The sequence below is a fragment of the Podarcis melisellensis genome (genome assembly GCF_964234715.1).
Source record: "Podarcis melisellensis genome assembly, chromosome: 6".
Taxonomy (NCBI): Eukaryota; Metazoa; Chordata; class Lepidosauria; order Squamata; family Lacertidae; genus Podarcis; species Podarcis melisellensis.
The window spans coordinates 86442794-86457609 of NC_138538.1; the positions used below are offsets into that span (position 1 = coordinate 86442794).

A 14816-nucleotide genomic window follows, 5' to 3' on the forward strand; every position below is an offset into this window, starting at 1 on the left:
ATGCCTGAGCTCCTTGGAGAAAATAAAGTAAAATACAACACAGCTTAGCATGTAATTCCAGTCTAGGATTTGAAATTACACCTGCCAAGTCTATGATTGCGACTGTTGCTCTTCTACAAGGCTTCTTCACCCTTCTCTGCTCTTCTAACATGGCAATGGATTGGGGGGAAGTGGGAAATGTTAAGGAAACACATCATTCTTGCAAAGTATTTCTGAATTGTACACATACAACCTGAGTGTATTTTTGTCACGGTTCTTTCACGCCAACTGGCTGAAGGCTAGAGAATGGATACACCCTCTGGTGGAGCTGAATCAACATAAAGGCACTGATTATATCAAGCTTTGCCACCGCCATCACAACAGCATGTTGGTACCAATGGTTAGTCCAAGTCCTTTTTTAGTACTGTTAAGAGTGCAGTGTATTCATGCAGATGGGATTAGGTGAGGGTTGGACACTTAGCTTTGTAATATATAGAAGCTGGGTGCGTTGCACACTGCATGGGCCTTCTCTGCTCACCCTTTCAGTGACACAGTGCTCGCAGTACGCTGCCACCTCTGACCCCGTCGCCCTTCCTGCAACACACCCTGGTCTCCTCCACCTGATTGGAAGACGTTCCAACCTCTCCTGGCTGACACAGGATTCAAATTTGCCCACCCATGTTTGTGGCCAACCACAGGTGTGGCTGAGGGTATGGTTGGGCCCAGGCTCAATTCCTCAGGAGTCCTCATCTAGGTCCACTCTGAGGGAATAAAAGCCGATGTGTCCCTCGCTCAGGACCACAGTTGGCTTCGGTTTTCCCTCCTTCCCTCCCTCAGTCATGGCCTAACGGTTTGCTGGCAATAAATGTATTTGTATGACCTTGCTATGGCTTTTATGGTTGCCATATTCGGGGCAGGCAGGGATTTGTCCTATCAGACTAATTGGGCCTGTCTGAGGGTTTTGCCTTCCTCATAGCAATGGCCATAACTTTGATGGATATGACATTGGGTATATTCCTAGTCAGTGGCAGAGAGGGCATTGTGTTTCTGGGTTTCCCCCTCCATGGTGGTGGGGTATCCCATTAAAGGGATCCATAGATTACTGGGTTAAAGCTGACCAAAAGTCCAGAGGTAGCATTATAATCAATTTATGATGGGGTGGAAGGTTCACAGGCTATGAAGGACTTGCTCACAAATTTATTGACAGCTGCACGACTTATGATAGCTAGGAAGTGGAAGGGGCAAGCAGAATATAAAATGGAAGAATGGTATAAAGAGGTGTGGGATATAGCTATTAATGATAAATTAACGTGTGGCGTTAAGATAAGATGGGGAATACGCAGCAGAAATGATTTTGAGGAGAAATGGAAGGTGTTTGTAGAATTTGTACTGTTAAAACTGAAAGGGGTCACCCCATCGCAAGAGGTGTTGAAATTTTGGGAGGTTGGATAGTTACGATGGAATGGTCTCGGTGGTGGGGTGCACATTTTTATTCTTATTTATTTATGATTATTTGTCAAAATAAAATTTAAAAAGGGATCCATAGAGGAGACGCTACTGTCCAAGCATCCAGGGAGGGGCCAAGGGCCATAGCACTCCCCGGCATGGCAAGCCTGTGGGGTAGTACCTACAGTGGTACCTTGGGTTACAAACACTTTGGGTTACAGACTCCGCTAACCCAGAAGTAGTACCTCGGGTTGAGAACTTTGCCCCACGATGAGAACAGAAATCAGGCAGCGGCAGCGGGAGGCCCCGTTAGCTAAAGTAGTACCTCAGGTTAAGAACAGTTTCAGGTTAAGAACGGACCTCCGGAACAAATTAAGTCCGTAACCAGAGGTACCACTGTATTTGAGGTATATCATAGGTCTAACTCACACCAAGCTTGACACTCCAGTATCCTCCAGCAGGTGAGCTGGAGGTCTTGGTGGGCTACCCAATGCTAAGCCAAAACGCATTTGTATCTGTAATCTATAAAGTTGTGGCCTGATTTAAACTCCAATGAATAATGTCTGCAGTTCTTGCTGCATCCAAACGGCTGGATGGGGACAGATTCACAGCACCTTGGCAACACAAATGCATGCCTTGGCCACTTCTGTTCTTGAAGGTTTTGTGACTCCATGCCCATTCCACTGGACCTGTACTGCAGTCTCCTATCCATGTGGGGCAAATAGTGCTTTATGGTATTGGTGCTGGGGCTCATCAGACTGTGGAACTTCAGTGCAGACAATGTAAAACTAACTTATCACGGAGACTATGTTAGCAACAAGAATGAGCAAGAATAAGGATACATGGCATTATTAACACCTGTTGATTTTTACAAGACGTTCTCCACCATGTAAAGTGTGAATCTGTAAAACTCTTGACTTCAGCTTTAAGCAAAACATAAAGAAAACTATTAAAGAATGGTCAAAAGCAAGTATAAGGATCCTCCTGCTACATATTGCCAGGGGAAGGATTATTATACATAGGGCATTCTCAAGAGTTGCCCTTTCTTCCAGTACATTACAGTTGCACAGAGGATAACCAGTGCATCTCACTCCACAATCCTGCTTGTCACCTGGAAATCTAAAAATACCAAACAGTTACCTGGTGCATTATTTTGGAGTTCTCTTTCTAACCCAGGGGTCGGCAAGGTTTACCAGCCATGAGCCGAATCAGTCCCACAGAGATCTTCCGTGGGCCGGACTGGCGCAGCGTGATGCCGGAAATCACATCTGTGCATGTCCGTGGCGCCGGAAATCGCTTCTGCGCATGCCCAGACACCGAAAATTGCACCTGCGAAGAAGCGTTTTTCAGCGTCTGGACATGCACATGCACAGACACAATTTCCAGCACCGCTCGGCGAGTCCCCGCGCGCTGCACTAAACCAGCACGGCGCGGCTCAGGGACTTGCTGAGCGGGCGGTGCGGGTAAAACGATCTTTGTGGGCTGCATCCGGCCCATGCATTGCCGCTCCCTGTTCTAACCAAAGGGTTGCCATTTCTCCCCGAGGACATGAAAACAGCCATTATTACACATTTTCATATTTTTACACCCAGCAGATGCATGCAGATATGTTGTGGCCCATAGGTCTGGGGGGGAAATCAATTCTAGCCAGCCTCTCGCACTAAATATTGCAAATGTTAATGATAAAACTTTGTATAATGAAGTGGGACCACACAGTATTTGAAAAATACCTTCATAAATACACCTGTCATGTTACCATCGCTTATCTGTTGTCAACCTGGTGCCCTTCAGGTATTTCAGACTACATGTCAGCTGGGGCTGACAGGAGTTATATTACAGAACATAAAGAGGGCACCAGACTGGCGAAGACTGCCCACGTTCAGACTCGAGGGGAAACATAGGAGGCATCTTTTCTTTGACTTTTCCTAGAATCCCATGTAGTTCTTCAAAACTTCACTCCAGAGAGAGTTGCTGTGATGGCCTGGGATTCGGACTCAGAGGCTGAACCTGAGGAATCCCAGCCTGCACAGGAGTCCCCGCCTCCAAAACCAGCTGAGCCGGGGCTGGGGCCTGAGCTGAAGGTTCCTCACCTGTGCTGGATCTTCAGGTGCAGGCATCAGCTGAGGCTGCTCTGGCCCCTGAGGTGATGGAGGACCCATTGCTGGCAGGTGCTCCACTCGCAGCCCTGTCAGGGGAAGCTGAGGTTGCCTCTGGGTCCGGTAACCCTCCAGCCTCTCCTGAGCTGCAGAGGCTCAGGGCAGAGAGGCGGAGGGAACTAAGTTCCCACAGGAGGAGTGCTCGCCTCCAGGCCAGGAGAGGCGAGTCACCTGCGGACCGGGGCCGCCCTATGCCTTGGGGCAGATAAAAGCCAGCCAGCCCCGGTCCCAGGTTGCGGGAACAACATTGTTGCTAGCCTGTTCCTGCCTGCACCCTGTCCTGCTCTTCTGCCAGAGTTCCTAACCTCACCCGACTCCCTGCCTTGGACCCCGCTTCAGCTTTGACGGACAGCCTCCATACCGCACCCACGACCTCGGACTGGACTCGGACCTCGCTGCACGGTTAACCCTCGGGACCAGCACAGTTATTGATACACAGTTCTTTTTTTAACATAACAAAAAACTCGCCCTAAAATTCAATTATCTACCTATCATCTATCTATCATCTATCTATCTATCTATCTATCTATCTATCTATCTATCTATCTATCATCTATCATCTATCATCTATCATCTATCATCTATCTATCTATCTATCTATCTATCTATCATCTATCTATCTATCTATCTATCTATATCTATCTATCATCTATCTATCATCTATCTATCATCTATCTATCTATTGTCTATTTAATAATAACATCCTAAAGATCCCAGGCCACAGAGAGGTTAGGCTGGCCTCAACTAGAGCCAGGGCTTTCTCGGCCACGGCTCCAATCTGGTGGAACGCTGTCACAAGAGACTAGGGCTCTGCGGGACCTGTCATCTTTCCGCAGGGCCTGCAAGACAGAGCTGTTCCACCAGGCCTTTGGTCAGGGCGCAGCCTGACCCCCTCCTCTGGCAACCTACACAGAATTTTGCTTGATGGTTGCCATTAATTTGATTTTAATTAATTTTATAATGAATGTTTTTAGAATGTTGAACTATTTTGACTGTTGTTAGCCGCCCTGAGCCCAGCTTCGGCTGGGGAGGGCGGGATATAAATAAAAAATTATTATTATTATTATTATTATTATTATTATTATTATTATTATTATTATTATTATTATTTATTAATCTATCTATCTATCTATCTATCTATCTCAATTGCATTAAAAGAAATTTTAAAATTTAAAAAGTGTAAAAATAAAATAAAAGAAGTAGTAGTAATCATACCTTTGTACAACAGAGGTGTGACAAACTTTTCTGGTCGAACATACTCTGCAGTTAGGTTGGTAATCCACTCGGGAAGCCTTACGCTAGAGATTGTGGAGTATGTCGTAGTTTTTCTTTTTGTAGGTATAAGTATGGTGGGCAAAGTGGAGGTATACGTTGTTGTCTTGTCCACAGTCGAGGATGGGGTGTTAGGGGTTTTGGATGTTTTCAAGGAAGTTGTAGTCACCTGTGTTACTGTAGTGTTTGTATTCTTGTTAGTTGGAGTTTCCTTGGTGGGTTCGCTATCTGAAACAAGATCAATTTTTGTATTAGTTGTAACATCACGGGTGGTTGTTTCTGGATGGTCAGTTGTATTTGATTGGGTGGTGGTTGTAGTTGTAGTGGTTGTTACTATCCGTGTAATTTTAGTGATAACTTCTGACTTGCCATTTTTAGGATTGTCATCGGGGTTAGGTGAACTGGGATTTGATTCTGTTGTGGTAGTTGTAGTTGTTTTCGTAACTGTAGTGATGCTATCTGGCTTGTCACTTTCCTCAGGGTTAGGGGAATCACTCAGTGGTTTGGATTCTGTTTTGATGGTAGTAGTTGTCTGTGTGACTTGAGTTGGCTTGTCTGGTTTGTCACTTTGGTTGGGACTTGGCGTTTCACTGGGTGACTTGGGCTGTGTAATTATTGTTGTTGTCTCTGTTACTTTTGTAGTATCATCTGGTTTGTCACCGTTCTCATCGCCTTTGGGATTCGGCTGATCACTTGGCGGCTTGGGGTTTGGTGTTGTTTTTTCTGGGGTCTCTGGATTCCTAGTTGAAGGAATGTTTTCATTAGCATTGCTAGGGCTGATTGGGTTAATCTCTGTTATTATAGTCTCTGTTATTGTAGTTACTTCAGGCCTGTCATTCTGACCATCAGGGCTGGGTGTGCCACTTTGAGGGGTTGTCACGGTAACTATTGTCTCTTTGACAGTAGTGATAATTTCTGGTCTGTCTTTTTTATCATCAACCGGGCTTGGTGTTCCACTAGATGGATCAGTCTGTATTATTGTTGTCTCTGTGACTGTAGTAGTTCCTTCTGGTTTATCACTTTTATCAACACCATCAGGCTTGGTTGTGTCACCTGGATCCGTCTGTATTATTGTTGTCTCTGTGATTGTAGTAGTCTCTTCTGGTTTGTCACTTTTACCAACACCGTCAGGTTTGGTTGTGTCACCTGGATCCGTCTGTATTATTGTTGTCTCTGTGACTGTAGTCGTCTCTTCTGGTTTGTCACTTTTATTGACACCATCAGGCTTGGTTGTGTCACCTGGATCCGTCTGTATTATTGTTGTCTCTGTGACTGTAGTAGTCCCTTCTGGCCTATCATCTTTATCATCACCAACAGGGCTAGGTGTTCCACTAACTGGATCTGTCTGTGCTATTATTGTCTCTGTGACTGTAGCAGTCCCTTCTGGTTTGTCATTTTTATCTACACTGTCAGGCTTGGTTGTGTCACCTGGATCCGTCTGCATTATTGTTGTCTCTGTGACTGTAGTCCCTTCTGGTTTGTCATTTTTATCTACACTGTCAGGCTTGGTTGTGTCACCTAGGTTAGTCTGTGTTGTTGTCTCAGTGACTGGAGTAGTTCCTTCTGGTTTGTCAGGATTAGTTCCATCACCTGGAGTAGTTTGTGTTATTGATGTCCCTGGGACTCCAGGGACACCATCGGGATTGGTTGTGTCACCTGGATCAGTCTGTATTATTGTTGTTTCAGTGACTGTAGTGGTCCCTTCTGGTTTGTCACTTTTATCAACCTCATCAGGATTAGTTCCATCACCTGGAGTAGTCTGTGTTATTGATGTCCCTGGGACTGCAGGAACACCATTGGGATTGGTTGGGTCACCTGGATCAGTCTGTATTATTGTTGTTTCAGTGACTATAGTGGTCCCTTCTGGTTTGTCACTTTTATCAACCTCATCAGGATTAGTTCCATCACCTGGAGTAGTCTGTGTTATTGATGTCCCTGGGACTCCAGGCATACCATTGGGATTGGTTGTGTCACCTGGATCAGTCTGTATTATTGTTGTTTCAGTAACTGTAGTGGCCCCTTCTGGTTTGTCACTTTTATCAACCTCATCAGGATTAGTTCCATCACCTGGAGTAGTCTGTGTTGTTGATGTCCCTGGAACTCCAGGAACACCATTGGGATTGGTTGTGTCACCTGGATCAGTCTGTATTATTGTTGTTTCAGTGACTGTAGTGGTCCCTTCTGGTTTGTCACTTTTATCAACCTCATCAGGATTGGTTCCATCACCTGGAGTAGTCTGTGTTATTGATGTCCCTGGGACTCCAGGAACACCATCAGGATTGGTGGTATCACCTGGACCTGTCTGTGTTGTTGTTGTCTCGGTGACTCTAACAACCCCGTCAGGATTGGTTGTGTCACCTGGATCTGTCTGTATTGTTGTTTCAGTAACTGTAGTGGTCCCTTCTGGTTTGTCACTTTTATCAACCTCATCAGGATTAGTTCCATCTGCAGTAGTCTGTGTTATTGATGTCCCTGGGACTCCAGGAGTACCATCGGGATTGGTTGTGTCACCTGGAACAGTCTGTGTTGTTGTTGTCGTCTCACTGACTGTAGAAGTCCCTTCTGGTTTGTCACCTTTATCAACACCATCAGGACTGGTTGTATCACCTAGATCAGTCTGTGTAGTAGTAGTAGTACTAATGCTGGTGCCACTTTCTACTTTGTCAATCTTATCATTAGAACTTGCTGTGTCACTTGTTATCGATGTATCTGCAACTGCAGTGGTCTCTTCTGGTTTGTCACCCTGAACATTACTATCAGGAGTAGGTGTGCCACTTGTTGGATCTCCCTGAATTGCTGTTTCTGAATTGATAGTTGTTCCTTCTGGACTCTCAATTTCTGGTCTGCCATTTTTATCATCAAGATTACCTAAGTCACTTGGTGGCTCAGTCTGTGTTGTTATTGTCTCTGTGACTGTAGTACTCCTTTCTGTCCTGGCACTTCTAAAATTTCCCTCAGACTGAGGTGTATCTGTGAACAGAGTAGCAGGAGTTGTTGAGAATAAGTTTGTTTGTTGGTCTTGTGGACTCACTGAGTTAACTGGCTCATTAGTTGATTTCTGAGTTGGCTGAGATGTAACTCCTATTTCTGTGTCTTTTGTACCCGATGGTGAAACAGAGCCATCATCTAAGGTTGTCAACTCTGTAGTTGACATCCTCTCAGTAAAAGCAGCCGTGCTTGAATCTTTGGGGTTTTCTGAAGCTGTCAATTCAGCAGATGAAATTATTTCTTCAATAATAGTAGAACTCTTTTTTTTGGTAACAGATTTCTCTTTAGAGTTTGTTGCTGTTTCCTTATTCTCTGTAGTCGTCTTTTTCACAAGTGTAGTTGTCTCTTTATCACCTACATCTGTCTCTTTTGAATCGGCTGTAGTTGAATCTGTGAGACGGGTGGTTATCTTTTTTCTATCAGAAGCCCTGCTGTTTTTTGTTTCAACTGTACTATCTTCCTTATCTTCTGTAGTTAGCTCCTGACTAGAAGCTTCGGCTTCTGTTTTTTCTACAGATGTTGTTTTCTTATCTGCAGCAGTGGTCTCTTCACCGGTCAGGGCATTCGTTGTTGTAGTTACTATGGTCTCACTGCCTGTTGTTCCTCCTGTTGTTACAGTCTCTCCAACTACAGTAGCAGTGTCTGCCCTGGCTTGTGTTGTTGCATCTTTATCACCTGTGGCTGTTTCAGTTACTGTGTTTGTTGTGATGGATTTATCAGTTATTGAAGTGTCTGCATTTCTAACTGTGTCTTTGTTTGTTACTACAGTCTCTTTATTTGCAGTAGTTATATCTCGTCTATTAGTTTCATCTGTTGCTTTATTATTTTCCACTGTTGTTGCAACGTGGCTATCTGCATTGGTCTTGTCTCTACCAGCTCCTGATGTTGCTTCCATAGCTACAGTAGTGGTGTCTCTCTTGGATATTGTTGTTGTACTTTTAGGTGGGATAATGGTGGTTTTCAAAGCAGCAGAGCTTGTGTCTTTGCTTATGCTATCACTAGCCACAGTAGACATTATCAATGCCTCAGTGATAGCAGAAGTAGTGCTGGATGGCAAGCTTAATGGTTTTGTGGTAGCAATTCTGTTGGATGTGGTCACCTTATCAGGTTGGGGAGATGGGCTTTGGCTAACATGATCTTCAGACAAAGGAGTTGTTGTAATACCTTTATTTCCTGGGGTTGTTTTCTCTGTGTCAGCTTGCTTTGTGGTCGCAGAAGGTAGTTCCGTTGTGGTAGTAGGAAGCTTTGTTGTGGTCATCGTCGCAGACTGCTTGGTCGTGGTTGTTGTCTGCTTCGTTGTCGTAGGCTGTGTTGTTGCGGTCGTGGTTGTTGGCTGCTTCGTTGTTGTCGTAGGCTGTGTGGTGGTGGTGGTAGGAAGCTTTGTGGTGGTCGTCGTAGTAGGAAGCTTCGTCGTGGTTGTAGGTAGCTTTGTTGTGGTTGTTGTCGTAGGCAGCTTGGTCATGGTTGTAGTTGAAGGCAGGGTGGTTGTGGTCGAAGGCTGCGTTGTTGTCGACGTGGTAGCTACTGTTGTCACTGCATTGTCTATTCCGCTGCCATCCTCCTCTGAAATCACTTTCACAGCTTTGGATTTTAAAGATTTTAATGATGACTTTGATGATTCTTTGGGTAAAACAAAAGAGGGAGGTTAGTTGTCAGGTTATTGTGTGAGTGTCACCATTAAAACATTTTGTCATGCTTTTGAAACCTTTTAGCATGGTTGTCTCTATAGCGCTTTAATGGAGATTTGTCAGAAACTGCCAGGAGGACCGCTATGAAATTGATGCTCTACTTATTACAATAAACATATATATAAACATAGTATGTAGAACTGTACAGAGTAATGCTAGTTGACTTATCACCAACCTGCTGCTTTTGACGTGTAACAGATCTATCTCATTGTAGCTCAGGGGAAAGAAAAAAATAAATATTAACAAGATTCTTAGCAGTATAATTCTTTGTGTTGTGCTGCATTCCTTGAGTATTGCCCCATCCCACATGGTATTTGAAAATTTAACCTCAGATTACTTTGTTTCTTCCAGTATAGACTTTTGAAATCACTTTGGAATAATGACCCATATGGAACTTAGATATGTGGCATCTCCACGTCTGAAATCTAGTTTTTGAGCTGTAGCAGTGAGACAACTAAATATATTTTGAAGCTATCTGTAGGATCAAGTTCCACAAAAATCTGCACCCTAGGATATATTTTTTTTAAGTTAGCTGTTATAAGCTCCAAGAGTTAACTCTTACATTTACACTTACTTACTTAAACCTACATATTTAATCCAAATTAATAATTTCATGACCACCGAGCATGCTCAGTCATCACTGAGCTGTTTTGGGGGGGAATGTGCATCTGTCCTTTTTAGAGTTTTTCTGAGATGTTTTGAAATTCTGAAAGCATAGTTCTTCTCTGCATCTTGGGTATATAACCAGTGACACCCTTCCCTTTAAGACTGGACTTTGTGTATATATTCTGTTAAGATTACCGTATTTTTCGCCCCATAAGACACACTTTTTCCCCTCCAAAAATGAAGGGGAAATCTGAGTGCGTCCTATGGGGCGAATGCAGGCTTTCGCTGAAGCTTGGAGAGCGAGAGGGGTGGGTGCGCACCGACCCCTCTCGCTCTCCAGGCTTCAGGAAGACATCCGCAGCCCGGGCAGCCCTGCAGGAGGTCCGGCAGGGATGTCTAGGCTGCGGGTAGCAGCCTGCTTCCCGGAGCATTGGGCGCCCTGAAAGTAGAGCGCCCAGCGCTTCGGGAGCGCATCCGCAGCCTGGGCAGCCCTGTGGGAGTTCTCTGCAGGGCTCTCCACGCTGCGGATAGCAGCCTGCCGCCGGGCGGGCGGAGCACCCTGAAGCAGAGCGCCCCGTGCGCCGGGCAGACATCCGCAGCATGGGGAGCCCTGCAGGAGTTCTCCACAGGGCTCCCCATGCTGCGGATAGCAACCTGCCACCCGGCGGGCGGGGCGCCCTGAAGCAGAGCGCCCTGTGCGCCGGGCAGACATCTGCAGCGTGGGGAGCCCTGCAGGGGTTCCCCGCAGGGCTCCCCACGCTGCGGATAGCAGCCTGCCACCCGGCGGGCGGGGCGCCCTGAAGCAGAGCGCCCTGTGCGCCGGACAGACATCCGCAGCGTGGGGAGCCCTACAGGAGTTCCCCGCAGGGCTCCCCACGCTGCGGATAGTAGCCTGCCGCCTGAGGCAGACATCGGCCAGCCCCACAAGCTCAGGGAGGTGCAGTGCCCTTCCTCGACCTGGTTTGGTTTCCCCGACCTGCTTTGGGGGGGGGAATAAAGGAAAAATTTTTTTCCTTTATTTCCCCCCCAAAAAACTAGGTGCGTCCTATGGGACGGAGCGTCCTATGGGACGAAAAATACGGTACTTTTCAAGAAAGAAGAAAGATGCATTAGAGCAGTGTTTCCCAACCTTGGCTCTCCAGCTGCTGTTGGACTACAGTTCCCATCATCCCTGACCATTGGTCTTGCTGGCAAGGGATGATGGGAGTTGTAGTCCAAAAACAGCTGGAGACCCAAGGTTGGGAAACACTGCATTAGAGCAGGGGTGGCGTTTTTTTAATGGGTTTTTTTATTTTTTGAAACCTCACTTGTTCTGCTTCTTTCAAACCATTTCTCCTGGCTGATTAAATGTCATTGCCAAACTTACCATTCACTTCTTCTTCTTCTTCTTCCAATTCCTCGTCAGTTTTACCCTTCTTCTTCTTCTTGCGCTTATCACCAGAATTTGTTGACGAAGCCATTGTTCTCCGAATCTTCGAGGAGGAGGAGGACGAAGAGGACTGTTCAGAATGTTCTACAGTCAAGCACATGCAATCAGCATAAAAAGAAAATTTGTACAGAATACAGTTCTGAGACAACTTGAAGGGTCTGTGACCTCCACCCTAATTTCATGCACTCCTAAAGGGGGGAAATGAAGAGAAAGAAGGCATAGCAAAAGAGCTGGGGGGCAGTGTTCTGTAGTGGTTAAGAGCGGTAGACTCGTAATCTGGTGAACCGGGTTCGCTTCCCCGCTCCTCCACATGCAGCTGCTGGGTGACCTTGGGCTAGTTACACTTCTCTGAAGTCTCTCAGCCCCACTCACCTCACAGAGTGTTTGTTGTGGGGGAGGAAGGGAAAGGAGAATGTTAGCTGCTTTGAGACTCCTTTGGGTAGTGATAAAGCGGGATATCAAATCCAAACTCTTCTTCTTTTGGTTCTGATCCCAATCACTGCTGGCCTGCAACACCCTGACAGTTTGCCTCAAACGGATTTCAGCCCTCATCAGGATGAAGGATGCTGAAAGACTGGAGAAAGCCCCTTTCAACCCCAACTAAAGAATCATGGCAAGAAAAATTGATGGACTATGCAGAACTGGCAAAACTGACATACAAGCTACGGGACAAGGCTAACTGTGACGTTAAAGATGGATGGGAACCCTTTACAAAGTATTTGAAGACGCAATAAAGCGAACTGGACTCCTTAGCTGGTTTTGAATAAACATTCACAAACTTTTTATTGATAATAATCAGCTAAATAGTTTGAGGATCTATACAACTGTGTAACATGCGGAAAACAGCATTTTTAGAGAAAACAAAGACTGGAACTGAGGGAAGTCGGGGGGTGGGTGGGTTCTGTGGGGGGGAGAGGGGAGGAAAAATGGGAGGAAATAAGGATGACATGTTTCTGGATAATATGTTTTGTTTTAATTTTGAATAAAAAGCCCTTTTCAAAGTGTCTTATTTTAAAGTCTGAACTGTGAATGGAAGAAGCCGGATGCGATTTTGAACATTTCTGGAAATGATGCGGAAAAATAAAAAACGTGCAAATCAACTGTCTGCTTCAACCTCGTGATGTATTTTCAGCATGGACCACTAGCACCGGAAAACTTGCCCGCTCCTAATCTGGAAAAGTCGTATGTGTTTGTGAGCCAACAAATTAGGGCAATTGTTGCACTGTTGAATCCACTGGTGGAATAACACTTTACAGATAAACCACACTCCAAATGATTGCATGGTTAGTTACTCATCTCAGAGTATGATTTGACGTCACTTGCGACCACCATCTTGCTGCAGCTAACAAAGTCTGGGTCAGCACTTATATGGGTGACTGCATGGGAAATGTATGTACAATTCTATAACAGAGGAAAGGTGGGCCCAGAAATGGAAAGAAAATAAAGTCCCAACCAGAAAAGAATGGCAGATGAAGTTGATGGACTGTGCTGAAATGGCCAAAACGACCAGAAGAATCAGAAATCAGGAAGACCAAAATTTCAATAAGGAATGGGGGAAATTTATTACTTATCTTAAAGACCATTGTAAACAGTTAAAATCATTAGTAGGATTGGAATATCACTTGTAATCTAAGGGTGAATTCTGGACACAATGGAGATGTAAAAGATTTGGATCATCATAAAGGATATGGGAGGAAATGATTAATAACAGAACCCACAAAGGGGAGGATAGAAGTCCAGGAGATTTATTGGAATCTTGTTTTGATGATTTATGCTTGATATAGCTCTGTAAAATTTTAATTTGAAAAACCAAATATATTTTTTTTTTAAAAAAGAGAAAGGAAAGGTGGCATGTAGTGCATTGGGTTCCACATCAGAATAAATGTAAGAATCTATAAATAAAATTTATTTACGTTAGAATTGTCTATTCTGCTGTTCAATTAATATATAAAAATCCTCAGAGTAGTTTACGTATTGGAATACTCTGGGCTTGGGTTTCTTAAAAGAGTTCCCGCCTCCACCCCAGGCTACATGGCAAACTATTTTTGAAACTGAATGACTTTCAAAAGCAGTTTGATAGGATATGGTGTTTTTGTGTTCAAAGGTGGTGGTGAGCCCAATGGGTATGCCCAGGCTCTTGGGGGAGGGGGGTCCTTGCCAAGTGAAAGTGGGCACACACAAAACACTCAGAAGAAAGAAAGATAGGTAATCAACCTGACAAATAGATTCCCCTTCCCCCAATACTAGTCTGCAAGAAGTATTTCCATTTTCAAGGCACGAGTATTATCAAGATCAATTCCTATATAGCAAGGCAATGGATAAAGGATAATGGTTTAAAGCGCGCGCGCACACACACACACACACACAGAGAGAGAGAGAGAGAGAGAGAGAGAGAGAGAGAGAGAGAGAGACAGACAGACAGACAGACAGAGACAGAGAGAGCTTTACTCTATGCAGGCAATCTTTAAAAGAGCCCAGGACAGAGAGGGCTACCTTTTACGTAGCAAAAGCTATGAATATACAGCATTAGTTTGCCACAGCCTGGTAGGACATTTAGAATATTGGTAGATGGAGCTTGGAGAATCAGTAAAAGGATTCATCAACATATTGAAGCTTCAGTGAATTCCATTTTCTTTTCTGCAACCCTGCCATCTCTCTCAAGGCTCACAATTACAGTAAATCGCGATGAATCACAGAACTTAGAAAAAATAAATCTACACACAACTCCAAGAAGTCCATATCACGTATACTTTTTCATACCTTCCATAATTTCATGAGACACTTTCTTCTTCTGCTTTTTCTTCTTTGGAGGGATGGGTTTAGGTTTCATTTTGGGTTTGGGTTTAGGCTTGGGTTTAGGCTTGGGCTTGGGCTTAAGTTTGGGAGAACGTTTGGTTGTAGACTTTGGCTTTGGTGTTGTAGTTGATGGTTTGGCCGTGGTGGTCATTGGCAGAGGCGTGGTTGTGGTCGTCGTAGTTGTTGCGACCGTGGTGGTGGTGGGTGCCGGAGTAGTCGGAACTGCAACCAGGCATAAAACTCAAATTTCAGTTCAGGTTTTTCTTCTAATACCAAACTTAGCATTGTTGTTTACCATTTTCAATTCACAGTTTTAAACAAAAGGCTTGTTAAATAAACTCACCTTTTCAAAAAATCAGGTAGGTAGCTATGTTTGTCTGACACAGTAGAAATATATAATTTTTTTTTAACAAAAATGTCCAGTAGCATCTTAGAGACTAACTAAGTTTGGGCATT

At 44.7% G+C, this 14816-nt stretch overlaps 1 protein-coding gene across 1 annotated transcript in view; it reads right to left on the minus strand.

Moving 5' to 3' along the window:
- Positions 1-14816, minus strand: part of PRG4 (proteoglycan 4) — a 42935-nt gene that overhangs the window by 13551 nt on the left and 14568 nt on the right. The window contains exons 4-7 of the mRNA XM_081914866.1: positions 14325-14582; positions 11502-11648; positions 9006-9461; positions 4797-5081 (exon numbers count right to left, since the gene is read on the minus strand). Coding sequence (XP_081770992.1) covers positions 4797-5081; positions 9006-9461; positions 11502-11648; positions 14325-14582 — 1146 coding nt within the window. The remainder of the gene's footprint in view (positions 1-4796; positions 5082-9005; positions 9462-11501; positions 11649-14324; positions 14583-14816) is intronic.